Here is a 25,728-nt window from a genome sequence, read left to right as displayed (position 1 = left end):
ACATTTCTTGTAATACTGGGTTGTAGTCATGAACGCCTTTAGCTTTTTCTTGTCTGGGAAGCTCTTTATCTGTCCTTTGGGTCTAAACGATAGCTTTGCTGGGTAATCTTGGTTGTAGGTCCTTGCTATGTGTGTCATTTTCAATGTACACAAGCAGTTGTAGTTTTCTTGCTTGGTTTTTTTCATTCGCATCTACCCATATCATGGTACATCCCAGAACACCGCTGCGTGTCCTGCATCCACTCAGGCCTACTCCATCCCTCAGTGAGAGACATCAGGATTGGGTCCAACTTCCCAGCATCACAATGAATGTTACAACAGACATCTTTATGCATGTTCCCTACGGACAAGAATAAAAATTTCTCCAGGGTTGATGCCCAGGAGCGGGACTGCGAGGTCATGGGGTACACGGTGCTTGATCTGTCTCAAGCAGCAGTGTATTATCACATCAGCAGAGCCCAGGAGCCCCCTCATTAGGCATTAATCAGCTGATGTCTGCAGATCTTGTATCAAGTACCTCTCATTATTCTAATTTGCCTCTCTGAATTACCCATGAGTCTGTGCATCTCTCCTATCGTGTTAGACTATGGGCTTTCCTCTTCAAGGAAAAACCAATTCAATGTCCTTTGCCCAATTTCTTTTGGGGTTCCTGTCTTCTTGTTGTTGATTGGGCAGAAATCCTTGTTGTCACCTGGGTCTAAGACCCTTGTCAGTTTCAGACAGTGAAACCATCTTCTTCTGATTTTGTTTTCTATTAACTTTTTCCATGGCGGTCTCTGTGGTTAGAACTTATGATGCGGTTGGCCCGTTTGATGGTTTTGCCTTACGGTTCATGCTTTGAGGTCATGGTTTAAGAAGTCCTTTCCCACCTCTACATCACAGAGATATTTTCCTATATTTACCTTATAAACTTTATGGTTGCATCCATATACATTTAAGTCTTTAATCTGTTTCAAATCTACCTTTGTTATATGGTGCTGAGGTTCCAGTTCTATAGTTATACATATAGTGATTGAGCTGTTTGTCCTTCCCTTTTGATTTGGAAACTCTAACTTTTTAGGTCTGTGGCCTTATTCATTCAAGCGCATAGGTGGTGTTCCAATGCAAGTACTGGATTATGGCTGTCAGGTGGAAGCTGCTGCCTGCTGTTCACCGCGATGGACACTAGAGGGCACATGTCTTTGTGCACTTACAAACCATGTGAGCTTCGACAAACGACTGGATGACACCCAGCCTCATTTTTCTACTTAAAAAAAAATGGGTACAACAGTTCTAAGGATTCTTACAAAGATGAATTGAACTGCTGAATGTAAAGTACCTTGGATGTGTGGGTCTTTCTTTCTTCTTGCGCGCAGCTCCCATCAATAATGCCTCTTCTCTTTACAGTTCCTCTAAGGGCCATTTTAAGGCCTTCATTCCACAGGCAGTGTACTTGCAGGGCTACCCCACATCATTCCAAACATAACAAGTGCATCCTCTTCCACGTTAAATGTAATGTTTACAAATATATGGGACTCGGCTCCAATCTCACTTGATTGGTTGAAATAATATTATGTACACATCTAAAGATTCGTCTATTGCAATTTTGTTGTGTTGGGCTTTTTCCTTCATATTTTGAAGCATTTTTTTAAAGGTCTGAAATGTTCTTATCAACACTAGGTTTTTTGCTCATGGCACTTAGTGGACAAAACAGCCCGGCCTTCTCTGCCTCAGTAACACTAATCATATGGCTACCATTAGCCATTGTGTAGATACTGGCTCAGAACACGGCCTCTCCTCCCTCCTGAGCCTGAGTCCCACCTTCCTATATTCTTGGGGTCCGTTGGAGGACCCCCCTGAGTGCCTGGCCTGAGCCTACCACTTGAGGACATATGGTATTCTCTTCTAGTGCAGTAGCCAAGAACACAGGCCCTGAACCAGACCGGCTGAGTTCAAATTCTTCATCTGCCATTAACTAGCTGCGAACTTAGGCAAGTTTGTTAACCTCTCTATGCCCATCTCCCAATTTGTAAAATGGAACATGAATGATACCTACCTCAGAAGGGTTGTGGTGTGGACATATAAAAGGAGTTCTATGTGCAAAGTGCCTGGATAAATACTAAATTCCTGTTTGCTATTACAGTTCTGTTGAGAGAAGTAGCCGTCTCCACAGGATGTACCCTAGTGTTTCCAAAACTGGCTTGCTCATAAAAATCACCCGGAGTACTTGATAAAAATACAGATTCCCCAGGCCAATCCCTTTAGGAATCTGATTCTGTTGGTCTGGCGTTGGGCTCTGGAATCTATATATATTTTTTTTTTTTTTTGCTTTTTTTTTTTTAAATTAAATTTATTGGGGTGACAATTGTTAGTAAAATTACATAGATTTCAGGTGTACAATTCTGTATTACATCATCTATAAATCCCATTGTGTGTTCACCACCCAGAGTCAGTTCTCTTTCCATCACCATATATTCGATCCCCCTTACCCTCATCTCCCACCCCCCACCCCCCGCCCCCGTTACCCTCTGGCTAATCTATATTTTAACAAGTGCTCAAAACCTAGATTCAATATCAATTTTATATTCCAATAATCACATAATGTTAGGCAAATTATGGAATCTCCCTGAGTCTCAGTTTCTTCCTATGTAAAATGGGGATAAAACCTACCCAGGTTGTTGTGAGAATTAAAATAATGTGTGTAATGCCCTGTATAGTGCCTGGGGCATAGCTCCCCTTTCCTTTTTACCAGCTTAGTCCCTCTGGCATAAAAACTTTAGACTGATTTTATTTTCTTTTTCCAGTTTCTTGAACCTAATCCTTATTTCATTTTTTTTGCAAATTTTTACTTTTTTTTTTTTTTTTTAAATAAAAAAGGCTCTAAATTTTCCTCTGGGTACTTTATCTGCACCCCATAGGTATTCTCTTTTACTTCCAATTATTACAGTTTTAACTACCTCTTTGATCCAGGAGCTTTTAAAAGAATGTTTCTCAATTTTCAGATGGGTAAGTTTTCTGAGTTATATTTTTGCTTCTGATGTACTGGAATCAGATATTATAGTTATTATAGCAAGGACATCTCTTAAGGTTTCTTTTGTGGTCTCTAGAAACATTTCATGGACTTAAGAGAAAAATGTGTATTTTCTATTTGTAGGGGCAGAGTTGTATAAGCCCTTTGATTGTCATTCAAATATTCTGTATCCTCACTATTTTGGTGTTTCGTGTCATCTAAACTGGGGTCATTAAAAAACTCACCTTTGTGATTTTCCCCCCATATCCACCTATCAGCTATACTGCTCTTTAATACATTTATTTTAAAAGGAAGCCAGTGTCATTTGTCCCTTCAGCTCAATATGAATATGGATCTAGCACAGGACACTACAGACCCCGAAATATTTGAGAATGAACATTATGGGCTGAATTGTACCCCACCCCCCAAATCCATGTTGAAGTTCAAATTCATGTTGAAGCTCTACATGTGACTATTATTTGGAGATGGGTCCTTTACGGAGATAATTATGGTTAAATGAGGGCATCTGAGTGGGCCTAATCCTACAAGGACTGGTGTCCTTGTAAGGACTAGTGTCCTTGTAAGAAGAGGAGGCAGCACAGAGAAAAGGCCGTGTGAGGACACAGCAAGAAGGCAACCAGCCATCTACGAACTAAGACGAGATGCCTCAGAAGAAAATGAGTTTGCCAACACCTTGATCTCAGCCTTCGAGCCTCAAGAACTGAGAAAATAATTTTTTGTTGCTTTGTTGTTTTGATATGGCAGCCCTAGCAAACTAACACAACGAATGCTCTCTATGACCCAACCTTCAGTTCCGCCTGCCCGCTGGGGAGACGGGCCTTGCATGGGACTCACAAGGCAAGAGGACTTGCCTGGAAGCTCGCAGAGCTCAGACCTCACTCTTTGCTGAGGGATCCCTGGGTCAGGCCACTTTGGGAAACAGAAGCATCCTGACCCCAAGACCCTGCTGGACAAACAGCTTTCCTCCTGTTGTTTCTAGATCTGCAGCCCCTGCATCATCTGAGAGTCCCCCCAGGCCAACAAATGAGCCGTGTTTCTGGCTTGTTTTGCTGAACTGCACAGCTGGAAGCTGGGGATTTGGCTGAGGCTGCCAAATGCCTATCTCCTCTTATCCCTCACAGTGTTTTTTAGATTAGACTTTCCCTTGCTTTCCAATCACCGCAGCTCTCAGAACAACTCCAAGTACATCATAGAAGCTTTACACGTTAACTGTGGAATGAATGAGCACACTGTTAAGTCCCATGGATATTATCGCTTTTCTCGATAATATCCATCACCTCATCTTTTCCGTAACAACTGCCTCTTTTCAGGCCTCCTTTATGTCTTGCAAGTGCCTATGAATTCTTCGCTCCAACCCTCCTTCCCACTCTTACTCTTGCCAAATGGTGTAATCCTAAGTTAAATTTTACCATATGTGTATTCTCTGCATAGTAAGGTCATGTTCTAAGCACTTTACGTGTTTCAGCTCATGTAACCCTCACAGCCACCAAAGGAAGGCGCGATATTCCCATTTTACACATAAGGAAACTGAGGCAGAACGAGTTTAAGCATGCATAACTTGGCCAAGAGGTGGCAGAGCTGCGCTTCAAACCTGTTGCCTCAGTCTGGAAAGGGGTAGGGTGCTAACCTGCTCCCAGCCCAGGTGCCCACCCATCATGCAGGGCTGGGATTAGTCTGAGCTGAGTGCGGAATCACGGGTGCAGAAGTGAACTCTGAACGTGCAAAGGCCTTACTTCCTTCACCTGTCGTGTCCCTGCAGTTATGTACCTTCCCTGCTCCCCACGGCCCAGAATGACGTCTGAAAGCCCTGGCCTGCTGTTCGGGGCCTTCCACGGGGCTGCTCACAACTCACCTCTCATTTTGTTTCCAGATCTTGTCTGGTTGTCTGCCCAGAATGTCCTTACACTGCCCGTGTTTATGGATCTAAAACGTGCCATCTCTCATCACGGAAACAATTCCCAAGAGATCCTCTTGCCCTGTTCTCCTTTGGGACAGCTGCTGGTTTCTAAGAGATTTCCTCCTCTCTAACCTGCACTCGTGCCCTGGGGGCCTCATTCTGGGGACTTCACACACCCTCTGAGCTGACCCCTGACATTTAACTCTATCCTGAACTTTGCTGCAACTCGACTCGTGTCCAACTGCCTACTCAACATCTCTACGCATGTCTGACAGGCATCTCACACTCGGCACCCCAAACTCAAGCTTCATGATACTCCCCTCAAACCCGCACCTCCTCCCAGTTTTCCCATCTCAGTGAAATGGCACCTTCAGCCTCCACCCTTCCAGAGGCTGAAGCCCAAAACGTTGGGAGTTGTCCTTGAGTTCTTTCCCACGGCACATCCAATCCAACGCCAAACTCTATTGGTTCTAGTCTCAACGTGTCAGAATAGGACTTAACTCATCATTTATCTTCTGTCCCCTGGATCACTGCAGTGGCTCCACCCTGCCCCAGGCCTCGGGCATCCGCAGTGGTCCTGGCAGCCGTAGGTGGGACCACAATCACGCCCCTCCACTGCTCAGAGGCCGCCAAGGGCTCCCAGTGGTGCTGGTTCCTACGAGATCTAGGCACTCAGCACCCGCTGACGTTCTATATAATTGACTTAGGTCATTTTTGCCTGTTTCCCTCAATTGTAATGTAAACCCCTTGAGGACAGGATCATAGATGTTTTGTTCACTGCTGAACTCACCTGTAACTGTACACATTCACCCACCTACCTAACCATACCCACCGTCAGAGTGAGGTCTGTGTTTGTTTTAGTCACATGTACATATATGTATATACACACAAGAAAAGATTTATTATAAGGAATTGGGTCACACAAGTCGCATGATCTGCCGTCTGCAAGCCGGCGTCCCAGGCAAGCGGTGATGTAGTTCGGTTTGAGTCCAACAGTGTGAGAACAAGGAGCACTGAGGGCAGAAGGTGGATGTCCCAGCTCAAGCAATCCAAAAAAGGTAGGAAGAGCCGGATTCTTTCTTCCTTCTGTTAAGAGCGTTGGTGCATGAGGCCCACCCACAGTGAGGACAGCAAACTGCTTTACCTAGTCCACTGATTCAAATGCTAATTTCGTTCAGAAACACCGGCACAGACACAGCAGAAATAACATTTAGTCAAATATCTGGGCCCCCATGATGCAGTCGTTGACACCGAATTTAACCATCACAGTGTGTATTCCCTCTGTATCCACTGTGCCTTGGACATAGGACAGTCCCATAACTTCGTTTCTTGTCTCTTTAGTCAATCCCAGAGCTAGGCAGCCAGGGGTATACGAAGGGCTGGGACCCAGCGTGAGCTGGAGTGGGGTGCTTTTGCCGCCCTAAGGATCAAGGCTGACAGGTCCAATGAGGACCAAAGGAATTTGAAAAGCCAACGCCACTGAAATGGGACGTCAGCATGGGGAGCAGGCCTGAGAGCCCGGCGTCCCTGCCGCGTCCTTGGCAGCTGGTTCTCAGGACCCTCGCTACAAAAGCGTGCACAGACTCCCAAGACCACATTCAGCAAGAAGGCACACAGGGTGGGCAGCAATACCTTTTAATGGTTAACATTGTGGTTTTTTTCCCAGAAGATTTATAACAAAAATACCTGGAACACACTATGGATTTCGATACATTGGACAATTACAGAATCTAAACAAGGTAAGTCTGTAAAATACGATCCTTCTTGTGGCAAGTAGAACCTTCTATCTCACAAAGTGGAGGGAGCCACACGATTAGGCACGGCCACCTCACGCTGCCTACTGTTCTAACCCCAGAGACTGGCAGACTCCAGGACAAAACAGATTTAAAAAATAAATAAAACTCAACACAGTCAGCTGCTTCAGGCTCCCTCTCCTTTTTTCCCTTTGCTCATTTTTGCCGTATAACCGGATGGGATGAGGGTGTGAGGCAGGGCCCTGGGGGACAGGGTTAGGTGCTCTGCTGACTGAACGCCAGCAGACGCGTGAATTCCCTGAGGTGACCAAGACATGTACTTTGAGTCAACCACCTGATGCTGTCGCTGAGAATACAAGCACAGAGGGGAGGGAATGAAAAGCAGCTACAAGAACCGCTGGGGGGAGGCCTGATGTCCACAGCACACGTTTAAAATCCAACTTATACAGTGAGAAGATGGCCTAAATATAACCCTTAGTCAGGACATGTACACAGAAATCTATAACTGCGGAGTATTACCTCTTTGCAATAATGCAAGTTGGGATGCAAACAGAGCATGAACACTTCTGCCAAAATCCCACCAGGTACAGTCATTCATTCAACAGAAGAAACCAAAACCATGTGGTTTTTAAATGAAAATCCTTCACATCCACCTGTATTCAAAAATAATAATAATAACTTACAATATTAACAGCTTCCTTAAAAAAAGCAATTACCACAAGAGAGTTAAATCATAAGTGTGTAAAGACCTATTTTTCCTATAAATGTAGTTCTTAGGAAGGGACAGATACATAACACACACGAAAAATAAAGCCGTGATATTTTGTTTTTAGCATGAAGCTAACACTACCAAAAAAGTCTTAAACAAGTGTTAAGTGTTTTAGCTCACTTAAATCAATCAGCGTACAATAAACTAAATAAAGGCATTCACTGGTTTTCCCCATTTAAGTCTGTACACCTGCCTCTATGATGAATGACAGTGGAAATCATACTAGCCTACCAAGTTCCATGCAATTGAATATTACTTCAAACAGGCTGGCCAAGAAGCCGTTTCCTTTCCTAAACAGAACTAAAAATAATAGCAATTAGTGATGTAGCACCTGGGGGCGAATTTGGCCAGAGTGAATCACAAATTTACTTGTTTGGAACATGTAACTCAGCAGCGGGGAGACACTGCTGGACAAGCCAGTTGAGCACAACAATACAGCTGAGTCCCAGGCTAGTTCTGTTTCGTGGGACAAGCCTGTCGCCTCACAATGAACTAAATCACGTCTTCGGAGCGAGAAGGCACCTTATGTGCATCCTCGAGCCATGACTTGGTTTCGGACAAAAATCAAGTGCTAATTAACAGTTTTTATCTCGAGTATCATTAACTCCTTGGAGAAAAGAGGAGAAAACATAATCAACATGAGAAAGCTTGACAATGAAAATAAGGAAAAGTCATGTAAAAACTGCTTCGACAGTTGTTCCGTCACGGCCCACCGCGCGGGCTTGAGGCCAGTGACTTCATGGACGCATCCTTCGATGCAACGCCAAAGGTCAGTTTGGAGTCCGTCATGGTGACCCCAGTGTGACGCTGTCTGCCTTCCAATCACCGCCTCCCACCCATGAGATCCAAGGGGACCTGGCGTGCTATACGCACAGGACACACAGGCCAAAGCCCAAGAACCTTCTGGAAAGCTCCACCTTGGATTTGGGCGAGGAAACACGGCAGTGGTTTGGAATCTTGCCAACAGCATCCACACTGGGGCTTAACCTCAGCAGCCGGCCTGCAGGATGCTTGCCCCAGAGCGCTTGGTCACTGACAGAGTGGTGAATACCTGCGGGAGGAGACAGCACGAGATTCTCAGACACGGGAGCAAATGAGTTCACCCGGAGCACTTCCAAGCACACCACCTAGCAAGAGGGAGTTAAGTGCTACTTAAAATGAACGAAACAGAGAAGTAATATGATTGCTTCCTCCATTTCTCCAGAGGATAGAAGGGGAAAAGCATTTTAAAACCAAGGTGAAAGAGAAAAAAAGTTTCCATTATCTAATGAAGCATTTTATTAGCAGGAGGATGATTAAAACAAATTCATCACCCTGGTTGCTTGTCTATTCTTTAAAAGAAATGCATCAGAAAATATTTTGGATCCACAGAAAGGAATCAAGTGTATTGTTACAAAGACCCACGTGCCCATCCAGCTCACGGGCTTTATGCACACGGTTGGAGCCCCATGTGTGCCCGTCCCTGGCCACCTCCACTCCACCCCCATAACCAGTGCTCACCCCATTCCTGTGCATTTCTTCCTGCTTTCTTTTGTAGGTTTTTAAAACTTTACATGAAAATGGCAAGATGGTGTACGTACTCTTCCGCTACCTGCTTTCTTGGCACAAATTCTGTATTTCTGGAATTCACTCATGTGGACACAAATAGCTCTAATTCTTCCATTTTTCACAGAATAGTATTCATTTACTACATGATGCTAGATATGCTGTATACCATAGAATTCCATTATTCAAATAGTGAGTATATTACGATTACACATCCAGGCTCCTTTGGCTGGCCACCCAAGCTATTGCCAACATGCTATTTGCAACATGCTCTGCAGATCTTGGGAGCAGGAAAGAAACCACAGCCACTAAGCTAAAGTGACACCAGAGCCCAAGCAGTGTTGGGAGACGTTCCAGTTCTCACCAGCTGCAGCCCAGAGGCCTCTCTGAGCGTCCCCCCACCCCCACCCCCACCCCAGGGCAATCAGCAAAGATGCAGAAAGCCACAGTCGGTATTCTTTAAAGGAGGACAACAAAACCCAGGTACCAGGCACAGATTCAAAGAGCTAAAAGGAAAAAGGAACAAAAAAAAAAAACCCAAAACTCTGTCAACCTAAAATTTTATGGTCAACAACAAAAATCTACTTCCATGAAGAAAGCAAAATAAAGACCTTTTCAAACAAACAAAAGCTGAGTGACTGTCACTAGCAGACAGTCACCAAACTACCAAAAAAATGTTCAAGGAAGTTCTTGCAGCTGAGGGAATGGTGGTAATAAGGGGATGTGACCTTTTCCTACAAAGGGGAAACCGAGTCACCACCACCTCCCTGGCCCTCGGCACCATGGCCCACCTGTTCTTAGGAACCAGCCCTTCCTTCTTTCACGATTTGGGGCAAGAATGCCCCCACCCTCCTGCCAGGCTGGGCTCTGGATCCCACCCCTCACGTGCTGATTTCATACATCACCCCTTTTCACTCTTAACCTTGCTTATTCTACTGGTTCTTTCTTAGGCTGCATTAATCTTGAACTAATTCTCCCTCAGCCTTATGGTCACACCTCTCACCACCACCATCTCTTGTCCTCTTTACAGCCAGAACGTAAGCTGTTAACATTTATGGTCTATTTTTACTCCTCATTTCACTGCAATCTGGCTTCCGTCCCCACCATTCCACCTGAACACCTTTCTTGCAGCTCATCAGTAACACTAACTGCCAAACCTAGAGGGCACCTTGCAGCCTTCATTTTACACAGCCTCCCTGTAGCATTTCTTGTTGATCTCAGCTACCTTTGAACAATTCTTTCCTCTTCTTATTTCCATCAGACTGACATTTCCTGTTTCCTTATTTTGTGGCTTCTCCTTGGCCATGAAACACCAACTTCCCCAGCCTTTGGGGTGGCCAGAACCCCTGGGCTGGCTGGCTGCAGACCTCAACCACCTAATGTATTTACATCATGTGCTGCACAAACATTGCCACTGTCCGTGTGTGCAGGACATGACAAGGCCAGAAAGCACGGCCCCAGGGTGCCATCCTCAGTGCCCTCACCTTTAGGTACTCACACACTAGCCTAGTGGTATCGGTCCGTCAGCTGCACCCTTAGAGGCTGACGAATTCGCAGTCTCTCCAGCCATTGTATCTCTCCTGAGCCACACACCGGCAGGACCTAATAAACATCTCAGACGACACTTCCAACTTAACATGACCAGCACTGACTCCTTTCTCTTCCCTTAACATGGTCCCTCTCAGGGAGTGGCACAGATGCCCACTATTTGGATGCCGAGGCCGCACACCTGGAATTACCTCTTAATTCTATCTTCGTGACTATGATAAGTAATCAGTTATTAAGTCATATATTTCGCTTCTTGTCTGTCAAATCTGATCTCTTTGTTAACATTGACACTTAGTTCAGATCTTTATAATTCTGACTGAACTGTTGTGAGATTTTCACGTTTCCAAAACACACAGCGCTTTCAACTCCCTCTTATGACCTTCCAGGTGCCCACGCAGTATACATTTCTGCCCTGCGGGGACAAAGATATGGGGCCGGGGCTGGCTATGGCCAAGGGCACGTGTGTGGAGGTGGGATGCATCACTTCCTGCACATCAACGTGTGCTTTCCTACATCGCTTCCCCGCTGCCAGGTGGCCAGCAATGCCCCAGGGAGACAGGGAGAGGCAGCTCCATCATCAGCCTGGTCCTGGAGTGAAGACGGCTGAAGCTGAGTTGCCGCTGATCCATCGGGACCATAAAGCACCAGCGAGGAATAAACCTTTGCTTTTATAGGCAAAACACACCAAAACAAAAGCACCAGCCAAACTGTCCACCTATATTGTCCAGGCACAAAAACATAAAAGGGCTTTGGGTTCACGGAATTAAATTTAGAAATGTGGTCGCTGAGTACAATTAAAACCAGTCCAAACCATTTTGGTCACACTAAGTAAGCCGGAAGGTAACACCGTAAGACTCTATAATAGTCTATCTGTCCTACCCTACCAGGCCAACCTTCTCAAGCCATTACGTGTCCTGCTGAAACCTGGGGCCATAGCTATTTGGGGGAGTCTTGAGTGAACTCACTCACTGAGTGACTGCAACCTTGTTGGCAGACCTAGGCACCTGGGCAATTTTTCAGTCAGCTGCCCTTTTGGCGCCTGAGAAACAACTGGTTTCCTTGTTTGTAATACAGAAAGGAAGAGCACACACACACACACACAAATCAAGGCCAGTTTGACTTGTACCGATCAAAGCAACAGGAATCAGCATCAAAACTATTTTGAATAAAAGGGGAAAATAGTTTTGTGTAAAGCAGGAATAATATTGAAACAAGCCCTTGGTCAGTTTTAGCCCTAAGCAGTGACAAGGCCTTTTTACTTCCTTATACACCAATCCTTATAACACCAATTCATCAGCAGCGTCTCAAAAAATTCAGGCCCCAGTAATAATGGCCAATATCTGAAAACATTTAAAATATGAAGCCAGAAAAAACTACGAACAATTTACATCCAAAAATATAATAATTATAAGGGAAAAGATTCATCTTTGTTAGCAAAGATATGTAAAAATCCTTGAAGCAGTTATCCCTTTTATATTTACTGTAGAAAAATTTACATTGCGTTTTGCAACATTTTCACTTGCACTCTTAAATTCAATGCTGAGGACATTGTAAACTAGTACAACTCTTTTGAAAAGCAATAAAATTCCTTTGTTTAAAAAATATGTGACTGTGGAAGAGGCCAGAAAGACAATATGCAGTAATGAAAATAGCTGTAGTAGGATGATGATATCATGGGCAATTTAAAATACCATCAAACACGCTCTCTTTTCAATTTTTACAAAGGAAGAAAAATAAAGAGCCAGGGAATGCATTAAAACAAATTTCAGGCTTGTGAATTTGCCAGCTTTTCTTTCTCAGGAATTAATTTAGAAATAGAACTTGTAGGAGATTTGGATAGAAAAATAAACCCAACAAAAATGGAAGCAGATTTAAAAAGAAGAGCGCTTATCTAGTTCTTAATACTGATAACACGCTGATGTTGAAAAGATGGGAAAACCAATGTACCGCCACTGTGGATTAGTTTACATGAAAAAACTGATGGGGTCAGTTTTTACAAAGATTTTATTTGCACATAGCTGCTTTACAATTTTCATAAAAACACATTTTTACAAAGTGAGCACAGAGGCTGTCCCTTCATGCTTTTCTATCCCAACACAAAGAACACTTACAAAGGGCCAAATGTTGGCTGGAGGCATTCACTCACATCCATATCTGGCCCCAATGCCTCCCAGCCTCACAAGACTCCCTCACTCTAGACTGTGATTATGTTGACTATTAATACACAAACTTTTGATGTGTGGCACTAAAATTAATTTTAAGACATCTCACAGGTCTGTTCTAATGTTCCTTCCTCTCAAGCTATTATATTTTCACTACAAATAAACTCAATGAGTTGAAATCATCACTCCCAATGATGTATGACCAGTTTCCTGTTCAATTACTGCTGCTCCGCTGTCCAGAGTAAATGACCACTGTACTATCTTCACACTGACTAACACTAATGATTACTGACGCTCCCAGCCTTTAAGGCTCCCTCTCGTACTGACGCGAAGGGGCTTTCAGTTAAAACTAGAGCAGTCCCTCCTCCATTGAGAGCAATTACAGAAGGAAACCCTTTGGAAATGATTTTGCTCCAAAGAGCAAAGTCTCAACTGAGGAATTTGTCACCTTTTCTAAGTAATTACTCCTCAGAGCCAAAGCTTGCTCAATTGCCTGGGTTATTGCATGAAAATAGTATGGAAGACTTCATTCAATGCTTCATTCCGCGAATCACCCACAGCTGCCCCGGAAGCTGTCGCTAGTTGTGAACACTTTAAAGCAGTACTCAAGACCAGTTTCTAAATTATTATTTCTAATCCAGCCAATGGGCTGACATTTGTGAAATTCAATAACAATGTATTAGGAAAATGAATTTTTGAAAGCCATGTAAAATTAAAACCCAATATCTTATTATTGCATCAGGTACTGTCAAATTACTCAAGTTTCTAAACCTTTCTTCTTCACGTCCATGTCATCATGGACTAGTGATAAACACTCCGTGGCCAGCATTTTGAGCAGCACCCCTGTACAGTATATGGCTGGACATGAAAAAACAGTAGGTCCAGTAGCAAATCCAATCACTGTCCAAGACAACCCAGCACAGTCCCTAAAAATCCCGTCAAATTTCACCTTCCCTCCATCAAGAAGCTTTAGAAAAGATACACAGTCAGGTGTTAGAAAAGAAGCCTTGGTTTTTCAAAATATAGTTTCTAAGCAAGTGGTTTACAACCAGGGGTTTTTTAATCACCCGAGGAGCTTTTTCAAAATATAGGTCTTTCCCCACTCCCATCCCCTTAAAAATACTGTAATGATGACCTTTCAGTCAAGCCACATCTTCTGTAATGAAGTACCCTGGGGAACCCCGGCTAACAGATGTAGTCACTGAGTGTGTACCACATGCCAGGAACTCTCCACAGCACTTCCCACACAGCACTGCTTAGCGACCCTGAGAGTTATAGATTATCTGTATTTTATTTCATGTGGAAAGCAAGCTTCTGAAAAGCTGGGTGGCGTGGCCAGGTGCACTGAGAATAATGTGCTGAGATTACAACCCAGGTCTGTGTGTCTCCACCACGCTCATGTTGCCATCAGTAATCATTTCCATGTATTAAAATCCACAACAAGTATTGTAGAAAGGCCTGTGGACACGGAGTGTCATCTGTACAGTGGTGCCTGGGGAGTCAGGCTGCTTGGGTGTGAATTCCGGTTCTGCCACGTCCCAGCTGGGGCAAGTTACTCCACTTCTCTGTCCTCATTTGTCAGATGGGGACACCGCGGCCACCTACCTCATGGGGTTCATCTCAGGACTACGGAAGCTAACACACAGAGCAGGCGCCTGACACACACACATTCGTGCTCCTGTCAGTGGTTCCCCTGCAACCTGCTCCCCCGACTATTGCTTCCTACTGCAGTCCAAATGTGAATCATTCTGTTTTCTCTCTTCTCATTTCCAATCAGTTAGCCAGTACTGTCAACTCTATTTCCTATTTCAATGTATCAATCAATGTGTCTCAATTTCCACCGCCAGCACCCGTGCAGGCTATCCCACCTTCTCGCTCGCCTCTAGACGTGCATGCCTCCTCTGGTCCATTTTCCACTCAGAGGCCAGAGTGATTTCTCTCAACAATGTATCTCTTCATGTTATTCCCCTGCTTTAAACTTCTCTCAGCTGAATCCCAATGCCCCAGGATAGTCAGAACACCCTGCACCTTGCAGAACACCCTGCACCTTGGTTTACACTTCGTGTGTGTGTGTGTGTGTGTGTGTGTGTGTGTGTGTGTGTGTACTAAGGGTGTCTCCCACAGACGCCTTTTACTTGGTGTTCCTTCTGCCTGGCTAACATCAACACATGCTCCCGGTCTCAGGCAAGGAATCCGCCCTTAACCACCTGCCCCGACATCCTTACTCCAAACACCACGTTACACGACGTACCCTGACACTAAGACTCGTCATGCTGAACTGTACTTGGCACGTCACTCCTCTGCCTCCCTGCTCTTAACTGTGTCTTAAACCCCGGCTGTCTCCCCAAGTGACCAGCACTATGCTGGGCACGTGACTACACAACAAATGTGTCCACAGAGTGAGACAGCACCCACCTTTTCTATCTCATTCATCAGCCACCAGCTTGGCAAAAAGGCAAAAAAAAAAAAAAAAAAAAAAAAAAAAGCCCTATCAAAGCAGTGGAACATGAGCTTCTGAGCTTCAAAGTCATAAGAGCATCAACAGATGGAGATGCACAGCAACCAGTTCCCAAATGTGCCAGGTATATGTACCAAGAGAACAGGCCTTTGGCTGGCCTTCCTGTCGGCAAGGCCTTCAGGAGGACGTCCTGCCTCTTCAATGTATCTCCCTACCCAGCTGGATGCCTGCCAGGCACACCACTCCTGGATCAGAGCACAACACAACACAACCAAGTGGGGCGGCAGGAGTCAGGCCCACAGCAGTCTCTTTACCAGCCCAATGACAGCTGAGCCCAGATTAAAAAATTAGACACATGTATGTAAATTGAGAAGCTACCTTTTCATTCATATTGGAGAGGATTGTGGTAGCTTTTATGTATCTTGGACTGCCATCACAATGTTTGAATATGCTCACTGTGCGGGTTGAGTTAAGTCCCCCAGAACGATCTGCTCAAGTCCTCAGCCCCAGGACCCATGAATGTCACCTTATTCGGAAATAGGGTCTTTGCAGATGTAACCAAGATAAGATGAGGTCATGACGGACGGATTACAGTGGGCTCTAAATCCAATGACTAATGTCTTTGTAATAAGAGGGAAATTTGGACACAGACCCACAAAGATAAGGCCATGTGAAGACAGAGACAGAAATCAGAGTTGGGCATCTATAAGTAAAGGAACATCAAAGATTGCCAGCAACCATAAAAAGTTAGAAGAGGCAAGGAAGGATTCTTTTCCAGAGCGTCGGGAGGGAGCCCGGCCCTGCTGACACCTTGATTTCAGACTTCCAGCCTCCAGAGCTGTGAGAAAATAACATTTGCTGTTTTAAGCCACCCAGTCTGTTTTACACTGTTACGGCAGCCCTAGGAAATTAACACATTCACTGTAAGTGTTTTTTGGGAAAAAAAAAAAAGAATTAATTGGCTCCTTCCCTAGGCAGATAGTGATAGTCTTAGTCATAACACTGAATAAAAGCTGTATCGCACATTCTTTAAAAGCATTAATCTAGATTCTTTTCAATTTTTATGTTATATTTTTGAAGCTTAGTTTTAGTTCACAAGACAGCAGTTTTCTATGAATGATGCCTCAGTCACTGAACATGTTACTATTTCATGCTGCCATCCCAGCCAGGTGCTTATGAATTTAGAGGAGGATACTATCTTAATCATAGAAACGGCAAAGCAAAAGGAACTAAAATATTCCTCCAAGCTGACATTTCATACTCAGCAAAGAGTTCAGTTGTGCAAAGGCCATAAAGAACAGAAACCAACCAGTTAACAAGATGCTGAATGAAATCTGGCAGGTGCAAGCACGTGTGTGCGTGCATGTACAATGTAAACCGTGGAAACCACTGACTATGGTGGCCAGATAAGAGCTGCAACGAACTCCATACTTAAGCTGGTATAATATGAGATACCGCCTCCCAACCTTCACCAAGTTCTCCAACATAGACACATTTTTGGTTTACATTCGCTGCTTAACAGTAAGCATCACAATATTCAACTCTTGGATAACCACTGACAAACATGAAGAAACACTGACACCCAGAGGCCCAGAGTGGTCAATTTCCAATTCTATTGTCATTTGCTCAATCTTTTAAAAGCATCACTTTCAAATCTCATTCTCTGATATGAACACTAAAGAAACAGACATACCAGTTAGTGTCACGGTGGCTCCAAGGAAACCAGTACCAAAGCTCTTTCTGGGTACGAATGGCCTTATTAGCTGACTGCCACGGAAAGAATTTAGGACACGTGGTAAAAGATTTAAGGCACATCTCTTCAAATCACTCTCATCGTTTTTACCATTTCATAGCATAACAGTACTATGTAGTTTATACCAGGAACAAAAAATATTTGAAAGAGGAAATATAGATTCTAGAGACAAGGCCTTCTTTTGAGGTGTCCCACTCATTCGTGTGCTGTGAGGAGGTACAGAAGCAGCTCAAGAACAGCAGAAAGAACACTGGCTTCAGAACCCTAGACCTGCCACTTGTAAGCTGGATGTTGTGCACTTTTAAACAGAGCTATGTGAGTGCTGGTGACCCACCTCTGCACAGACGGGATGGATTCCAATGGTGCTGTCCAGCTGCTGCTTGGTCAGTCCGCACTTGAGCGCGGCTGCAAAGCCCTGTGTCACTTCTCCAGCATTTGGACCCAGCATGTGGAAGCCCACAACGCGTTCCTAAGATATAAAACAAAGTAATAAAATTACACTGATTTTTTTTTTCCCCTTCACAGCATGGAATGTCCCCAGTGTGTTCTAAAAACCCCATTCAGAAATGGCCAAAGACTTATATTAATGCTTGTTGCTAAAAGCTGCTTAGGCTGAAGATAACGCCAACAATGGCCCGTACATACAGGGGGTGGTGATCACATCGATCAAGAAGAAAGAGACAAGAACTGGCCACGAGGGATGAGGAGGAAAAACATTAAAAGCAAAATGTCTGCAATTCAACAAGCACCCGCATGTTCTGGAAAACACTTTCAAAGGACAGTTGTGTCCTCATCTCCTCTGTCTGGTTGTCTCAAAGCTCCAGATAAACTATCTGCAATAGCTGAAACATTTAAGAGCAGTCATTCAAATTAAAAAATCATTTTAACTAAAGTTTTAGGGATAGATAGCACAATTAGACTTAGGACCCTTCCAATCTGAAAACGTCTGATACCAATAGAAAACTGTTTGGCAACTCTGAAATACCTGTATGGGAATTCTTCTGGATAAATTCTAAATCCCAGACTCAGGTGAACCTCTGCCAAGAGCAGAGAAATGGGATGCATTCTACTGCTCAGACTTTCAGAGTCAACACTGCCTGAGCCAGACTAGTCCGATCTCCTCAAAGCAGAGGAGGCAACTCGGGCTGTGGGGTGCAGAGCCTTAACTAAACTTCAGTCCCTCTGTGGGAAACACTCAGCAAGGGCGTTCTGGTGCCACATTGGCCTTACATTATGCATCCTGACAATCAGGGGTTGAGTACATGGATAAATAAAGCACGAAATTACTAGGTCTTAAAATATACTAGATGTACGTGTAATAATGCGGGTAGATCTCAAAAAATGAGATCAAAAAAGTTGCAGGCTTCTATTTAACTGAGGATACCACTCAATTAAACCACAATGCATAATGTTTATGGGTACACGATAGGTGGCAAACATATAAAAACATGAACAGGTGAGATACTCCAACATCAAGACAGTGTTGCCTCTGGAGTAGGGAAGAAGTGAGGGGTACAGGATCAGGAAGGAATGCAAAAGACTACACGGGCACAGGATAATAATTAATAGCATAGGATATACATCGCCTGGGATTGAAGTCCAGCTCTGCCATTAAATAGCAAGTGTCCTGGCACAATTATTCAACTTTCTGTCTAATGTATACTCATATAAATAAACTTTTAATAAAATTTGTCTAAAAAAAAAAGACTCTATGTGAAATTGTTCTTTATGTCAAATGCGTAGAGCTCACTATGGGGTTATCCTAATATATTCAGTTGTTAAATATATCCATGATGACCTTTTTTGCAGAGGATCCAGGTTTTCCTAAAACCCTGGGTTCTGTAAAAAGCAATCTGCAACTGTGCATATGTCTGAAGCAGTAATTTCTAACCAGGATACACAGTTTAATATTAAAACCCCAAGATAGGAAAATTATGAGTTTATTAGGCTTTTAACATATGGATTCTTTAGCATCATTTCTATTTTTACTGAAGACATTTTTTCTTAAAGATCCCAGTAAGTTAAAAACACCAGTTCTCGTAAGATTTCATTCACCACACTTACAGAGTGTATGTGTACAGACATACGTGTGTCCTGGGTCACAATATAAAATGGGGGCAGCAGTGAGAGAAGTTTGAAAAACAGCGATTTATTCCATCACACTTTGTAAGTATGGAAACCAGTTCTGTGAGGTCAAGGAGTTTGCCCAGAGGCCTTTGTTTCCGATTGTTCCATGCAGCAGCAAGCAATGAAGCCTTACAGCAGAACCCAATTAAGCACTCTTTCCCATGACAGCTTTCTCATTTATGCCAGCTGCTTAGGATATATAAGCCTGCAATACTCCTATTCTTTTTCGTTCTGTCATTATTTTTAGGTATCAATGACTTAACTGGTTCCCTTTCACACACACAAACACCAATAGTCCTCAGGTTGTCCCTCTGGTTCCCTCAGCAGGTTTTGACTGCCTGCCTCCTATGTGAGGCCGAGGGGGAATCAAGCTTTGCCACCACGGTCCTTGCCCTGGGATAACATCTGCACCGTTGAGGAGACCAACAGGTAAGACAGTAAAGGAAGGCAGTGTGTAGCACGTGATCAAAATAGAGCTACATATTAAAAACAAAATGAAGTTAGTTGAAAGGATTAAATGAGAATTGCATGCACTTACATTGTCTTTCATATTACAGACTATTTTTGCGTAGCATTTGTTGCTGTCTCTTGACGGAACCGTCCATTCCAATGGCCAAAAGTAACTATGGTAAACCTAAGAAGATATAAGCACAATTAGACCCATCATCTGAAGAAGGATGTTTGTCAAACACTAGCTGTGGTGCAAAGACAGTGGAGGCTCTTTAGTAATTAGACTTCGTTAAATAATAAAATTCATGGACTAAGAATCTGGTCAGAAAGTAAATGACTTTAATCTGCTTGTTGTCAGACCCTTTTGCTATAAGCTCATCCCTTAATGATGACATCTCAACCTCAAAAGAGGAAACCTTAAGTAACAATAACAATAAAGAACAAGCAAATGAGAGAAGCCATATAACTACTTGCTGTCTTGCATAAAAAAAAAATAAAATAAAATAAAATAAAAAACCCCACAGACAAACCCACCAACACTGTCTTGTTACCTTATAGGAATGACAACTTTGGGCAAGAAACAAGTTAAGATGCCAGGAACAATTATAGCAACTATATAGTTCTCTTGTAAAATGCTTCTAAAGACATTTCCTCCTTTGGCATTATTCACCAAAAGTATTGAAGGAAAAAAAAAAGGAGGGCGGGAAGATGGGCAAATGGAAGGACACAGACATCCTTACTGATGCTTCAAAAACTTAAGTCCTGGGGGTGGCCATATGGCTCAGTTGGTTAGAGCACGAGCTCTGAACAGTGAGCTGCACCCTCCACAACTAGATTGAAGACAACCAGCTGCCGCTGAGCTTCCGGAGGGGCGGCCGGATGGCTCAGTTGGTTAGAGCGCGAGCTCTCAACAACAAGGTTGCTGGTTCAATTCCCGCATGGGAGGCTGGGCTGCACCCCCTGCAATTAAAGACTGAAAACAGCGACTGGACTTGGAGCTGAGCTGCGCCCTCCACAGCTAGATTGAAGGACAATGACTTGGAGCTGATGGGCCCTGGAGAAACACACTGTTCCCCAATATTCCCCAATAAAATTAAAAAAAAAAAAAAAGCTTAAGCCCTGGATGACTAAAGGGACTTATTTTCTCTTCCAACTGCTAGCCTCAATTAGAAACATGATTGGCTAGCTTTTAAAAACATTCTAATTGGGTAGACATATAAGTGTTCTTGTTATATTATAAAATGATGTGAATTTTTTTAATGTGGGTTACAAAATTGAATGTATAGTATCATAGCATCACAACAATTACAGAGAAAAGATGATGAAAGAAATTAACCCAACTAACAACTGCTGTTACAGCCATAACTCTACAATTGTTTCCTACTTCCCTTACATTTTTCAAAATTTCTTCAACTGAAATGCATTACTCTTACAATAAAAAATGAAAATTCTAATAAAATAAAATCCAAATATTGTCAAGAAGTATGATATATTAAGAACCTTAAAATTTAAAAACCTTTGCTAGGAACCTATTCTCAGAAAATAATCAGAGAAGCAGACAATGAATAATTAAGAGGTGCATCAGTCCATTAATAATAGTGAAAAACTGTAAACAATCTATTAAAAGAATGGAGTAACAAATTATTGTATAGCATCCCTAAAAGGAAAGATTACATGAGCTATTTAAAAAACGGTGTTTTAAAGGAGAAATGCTTGTGACCTAATATTAATTTTAAAGGACAGAAAATGACATGTAACTTAATCACACTGTTAAAAAAAATTTAAGCATCATGTACCTACACAAAATTACACACAATATATATAAACACATATAAATCACTTAGAGACCAGAATATGCCAAAATATTAATAGTTCTCTCTTCATGAATTAAAATGTCTTCTTTTACAGTTTCTTAATTTTTCAAACTTCTTATGAGAATATACTATGTTTAGAATCGGAAAAAAAAAGGTTAATAATGTGTTACTAATAGACCAAGATATTATATGCTACTACTAATGCATATATAAAGAAAAAGATTGCTGAGAGATTTAAAATAGACTCATATCGTAAAGTTTACTTTGATTTATAAATCTGGTCTTTTAGAAGATTTTACTAAAAACTTTTCCCCAAATGATTTAAAACAGCAGTCCATTTGTGTACCATTATCTGTGTATATGAAAATAGCATCCTTGACTATATGATAAATGGTGAGTGGCAAAGTTAGTGTAAATTAGAGGGTAACGGTAGGGGGGAAAAAAACTAATACAACACAATAGAAATGTAGTTAACTTTTAATTTTCTTCTTTGTATTTTCCATATTTCTAACAACATTGTTTTAATAATAAACGAAATCAGTAAAAGTAACTTTAAAAAGAAGTAAGTATTATTGGGTTAACTGATGAAAGTGAAAAATAGAAGGTAGATCAGATAATAAAAGTATTATATCAATATTAAGTTTCCTAAATATAACTGTCCTGCGGTTATATAGAAAAAGATCCAGTTCATAGGAAATACACACTAAAGTATTTAGGAATAAAGAGGCACTGAACTTACTCTCAAATGATTCAGGGAAAAAAATACATACAGAGAGGGAAAGAGAGAATATGAAAAGTATAAAACAAATGGGCAAAATATTAATAATAAATGAGTCTGGATAAAGGGCATACAGAAGTTCTTTGTACTATTTTCAACTTTTCTGAATGCTTGAAATTACTTTAAATTTTGAAAAAAAAATTAGTAGTAACTTAACATAGGTGTAAAGAATAGAACTTACCTCAATATTTTCTTCCCCAAATTTCTCCACAGCTTTCTCTTCAGAAAGACCACAGGCACCATATTCCAAAGGAGTAAATACAGTTGTTGGAACATTTTCATAGTCACACTATAGGTGAAGAAGAGTTATAATGAGAGAAATTATAACTCAAAAAAGCGTATACTTCAGAACAGTTCAAAAGTAGGGGAGGAAAGCAAACTAACAAATTTCTACCAAAACTATGGAAATTCCAGGTATAAACCTCTCCTCTGAGAACCATTCATTAACTGATGGGATGAAGTTTTAGCAGCGGTTTAAAGTCCGCAAGACTAGTCAGGAATCCGGATGGCTCAGGCGGTTAGAGAGTGAGCTCTGAACAACAGAGTTGCCAGTGCGATTCCCACATGGGCCAGTGAGCTGTGCCCTCTACGAGATTGAAGACAACCAGCTGCCGGAGGGATGGCTGGATGGCTCAGTTGGTTAGAGCGCAAGCTCTTAACAAGGTTGCGGTTCAATTCCCGCATGGGATGGTGGGCTGTGCCCCCTGCAACTAAAGATTGAAAAACGGCAACTGGACTTGGAGCTGAGCTGCGCCGTCCACAACTAGATTGAAGGACAACAACTTGGAGCTGATGGGCCCTGGAGAAACACACTGTTCCCCAATAGTGCCCAACTGAAAAAAAAAAAAAAAGACTAGTCACAAATAAATGAAGCACATGGCTTCTCCAACCGCCTGCCAACTGATGTTACCAACAATAGCATACGTTTTCTACCTTTGAAAAAGCAGCCAAAAACAATGCTAGTGTACTCAACGCTGACGGTCTCATTACGGGTGATAGAAACTAATAGACTTCTTTGGAAAATCAATTAGGTAATACACATTAAGAGCCATAAAAAGTATTTTATACCTTTTGGCCCAATAACCCCATTCTTAGAAATCTATAGTAATAACTTTATAATATATGGAAGAAGCTACATGCATTAACTGAGCAATGCTCCAGTATTCATCAATAGTGGCAATACTGGAGTGGCTTTAAAATGCAAATAAGGAAGTGGCTCTACAGCATGTACTCGCAGTGTAACATTATGCAGCCATTAGAATGAATGAAAATGTAATAAAAACCGCAGAAACAAAAAAAGTTAATGATTATGACAGTATTTCCAAAGCATGTTTGTTAATAGGCATAGATGACAAAAGGGTTCTGAAGTCAAAAGTCGTAAAATGCTGTGTTATGCAAAGAAATAGGTTTCTCAACTATCAGATTTCTCAGAGCCTTTAATATGCTGAGGTGAATTGGGAAAAATATTATGTAAATGCCAAATATGTCTGTAAATGCTATTTGATAAAAACCTACCCTGTCACATTTGTACACAGAGGTGAGGCATTCTGCATTTAAAATATGAGAAACTGAATTCTCCCTCTCTGAAAACAGTAGTGTGAAATCTTTAAAATGTGTCTCCCTCTAGAAACAATATAATCCTTATCTTCTAAGAACATAAACCTTTGGAATTCTGATGCAAAAGTAAAGGAAAACATCCACTTAGAGCCATAAATGTAGGGACCAAATTTACCTTCCTGATTTAAACAACTAGAAAACCAGACAAATATGAAGCAACACTTTTTAGACATTGGACAACAGCTGCAGGGCAGAACCCCAAAAAGGGCAGAGCCGCACAAAGAGAACCCCTGAGATCTGCAGGGAGGTCCTCCAGATTTAGGCTGAGTACTGACCTGTGAGTGTCCTGTCAGATGCTAGATACAGCTCTATACCCACACATGGACGGATACGGCAGAGTAGGTTGACGGATCCATTAATATTTTTTTCTTTTTAGGAATTTTGTGCTAAAATGATTTCAAATTTATTAGGGAGCAAATTTTTCCATGTGTACTCTTTGGTTATTGTTGGTATACAATAGTATTTCTTTCCATTTTAGGAATCCACAAAGATATAAGGTCAAAAACAAATCAAATGCATCTCAAGCTATATTTCTAAATATGCTTTCTTGGTTTACCAGATACTAAACTCTAACAATGAATATAAGATGCAACTCACTCAAAGAGATAGTTAAGTTTATTTCAAATAGTAATACAAAACCAACAGACTGCTAGTCCCTGGATGATCAGACAACCTGGAACTCAAAACCCTTTTTATCCTCAATCCTGTTAATTTCAAAATATAAGATTTTATTATGCTACAATCCAAGCTAAACCCAGGTACATTCAAGATGCTCGTTACAAATTTTACTACCAGTCTTCTTTGAGGTTTCCCTTATTCTAACCAACCTAATTCTACCCATGATGATTTATACATAAGGAAAACGGATAGTGACTAAATTCGTTACAATTAATGTTTCTAGAATCCTTTAAAAAAATAATTAGGGAGGGAACACTGATAACGGGGAAGGTTATGCATGTGTCTGGGCAAGGGATATGTGGAAAATCTCTGCACCTTCCTCTCAGTTCTGCTATAAACCTAAAACTGCTCTAAAAAATAGTCTTCCAGTATATTTATTATTTTTCCCCATCTAGTCCCATGAAACATACCTTAGAGTTTCAATTTCCTACACTGACTTTTAAAAACCACTTTATAAACATTAATATAACACATTCAACATTCCAAGAGCAGAAGATATATTTTTAGAAGGGAAAGGGAATAAAGCCTGAATATTGGTTCAAGCAGCTCTGCACACTGATATTATTTCCGAGGTCCCCAAATCCTTTTATGTAGCCTAGAGAGGTGCCATAAAAAGATTACTTAATTTTCTAATAATGAAGCTGATGTACAATGCAACTATTATGAGTAGATGGAACACTACAGTGCTGAAACTTGATTCATCAAGCTCATTGCATTCTTAGTGTGATTCCAAGAGTGACTATTTTCATAATAAAGTCACAAAGGTACAGCAGTCTTGACAATGTCTTGTTTGGAATACAGCTAATAAAACACATCTCAGATGCCATCATCAAAATAACTAAATTATTCAAGACCTGGAAAATTCCCAACTGTCCCTAAATAGGGAACTGGGAGTGTTATTAAAAACAGTATCTCAGTGGGTGACAGCCATGACACTCACCTTGACAGTGGAGCCAGCATAAAGCCTCTGAGCCAGCAGCCTTCCTGCCTGGATTGCTACTGGGGTGAGCTCCAGCTTCCCTTCCAGAATATCGCCAATGGCATAAATGTAAGGCACGTTGGTCTGTTCTTCATCTGTGACAGGTATTTTTCCAGTCCTGCAAATTGATTCAATTCAAAAAAATGATCATTAATTACCATTATTTACTAAGTAGAACAAAATCCTCTTTCTCCCAAAGAAACCCAAAATTGTGACTCTAACCTACGGCAATGTTCTAATGTACTACCAAAACAAAATAAACAACAACAACAACAAAAACTCAGAGGAAGCAAAAGCTTAGAGACAATTCTGATTGCTATTTTGAAAACTGAAGCAATAAGACAACGATAAGAAACCCTGGAATGGGAAAACTAGAACACAGTAGTTAA

At 41.9% G+C, this 25,728-nt stretch overlaps 1 protein-coding gene across 8 annotated transcripts in view; it reads right to left on the bottom strand.

The window, feature by feature from the left end:
• Nucleotides 1-6,526: 6,526 nt before the first annotated feature.
• The window catches only part of TXNRD1 (thioredoxin reductase 1), a 125,167-nt gene continuing 105,965 nt past the window's right edge, over nt 6,527-25,728 (bottom strand). For all 8 annotated transcript variants that reach the window (XM_074326240.1, XM_019728470.2, XM_019728471.2 and 5 more), the window contains 5 exons: nt 25,301-25,457; nt 22,247-22,354; nt 19,562-19,657; nt 17,231-17,365; nt 6,527-8,481 (listed from right to left, as the gene is read on the bottom strand). In XM_074326240.1, the coding sequence (XP_074182341.1) occupies nt 8,419-8,481; nt 17,231-17,365; nt 19,562-19,657; nt 22,247-22,354; nt 25,301-25,457 (559 nt within the window). In that variant the 3' untranslated portion in view covers nt 6,527-8,418. The remainder of the gene's footprint in view (nt 8,482-17,230; nt 17,366-19,561; nt 19,658-22,246; nt 22,355-25,300; nt 25,458-25,728) is intronic.

This window comes from Rhinolophus sinicus, linkage group LG02, assembly GCF_036562045.2.
Source record: "Rhinolophus sinicus isolate RSC01 linkage group LG02, ASM3656204v1, whole genome shotgun sequence".
In the NCBI taxonomy this organism is placed as follows: Eukaryota; Metazoa; Chordata; class Mammalia; order Chiroptera; family Rhinolophidae; genus Rhinolophus; species Rhinolophus sinicus.
This window is presented reverse-complemented; position numbering and strand designations above follow the sequence as displayed.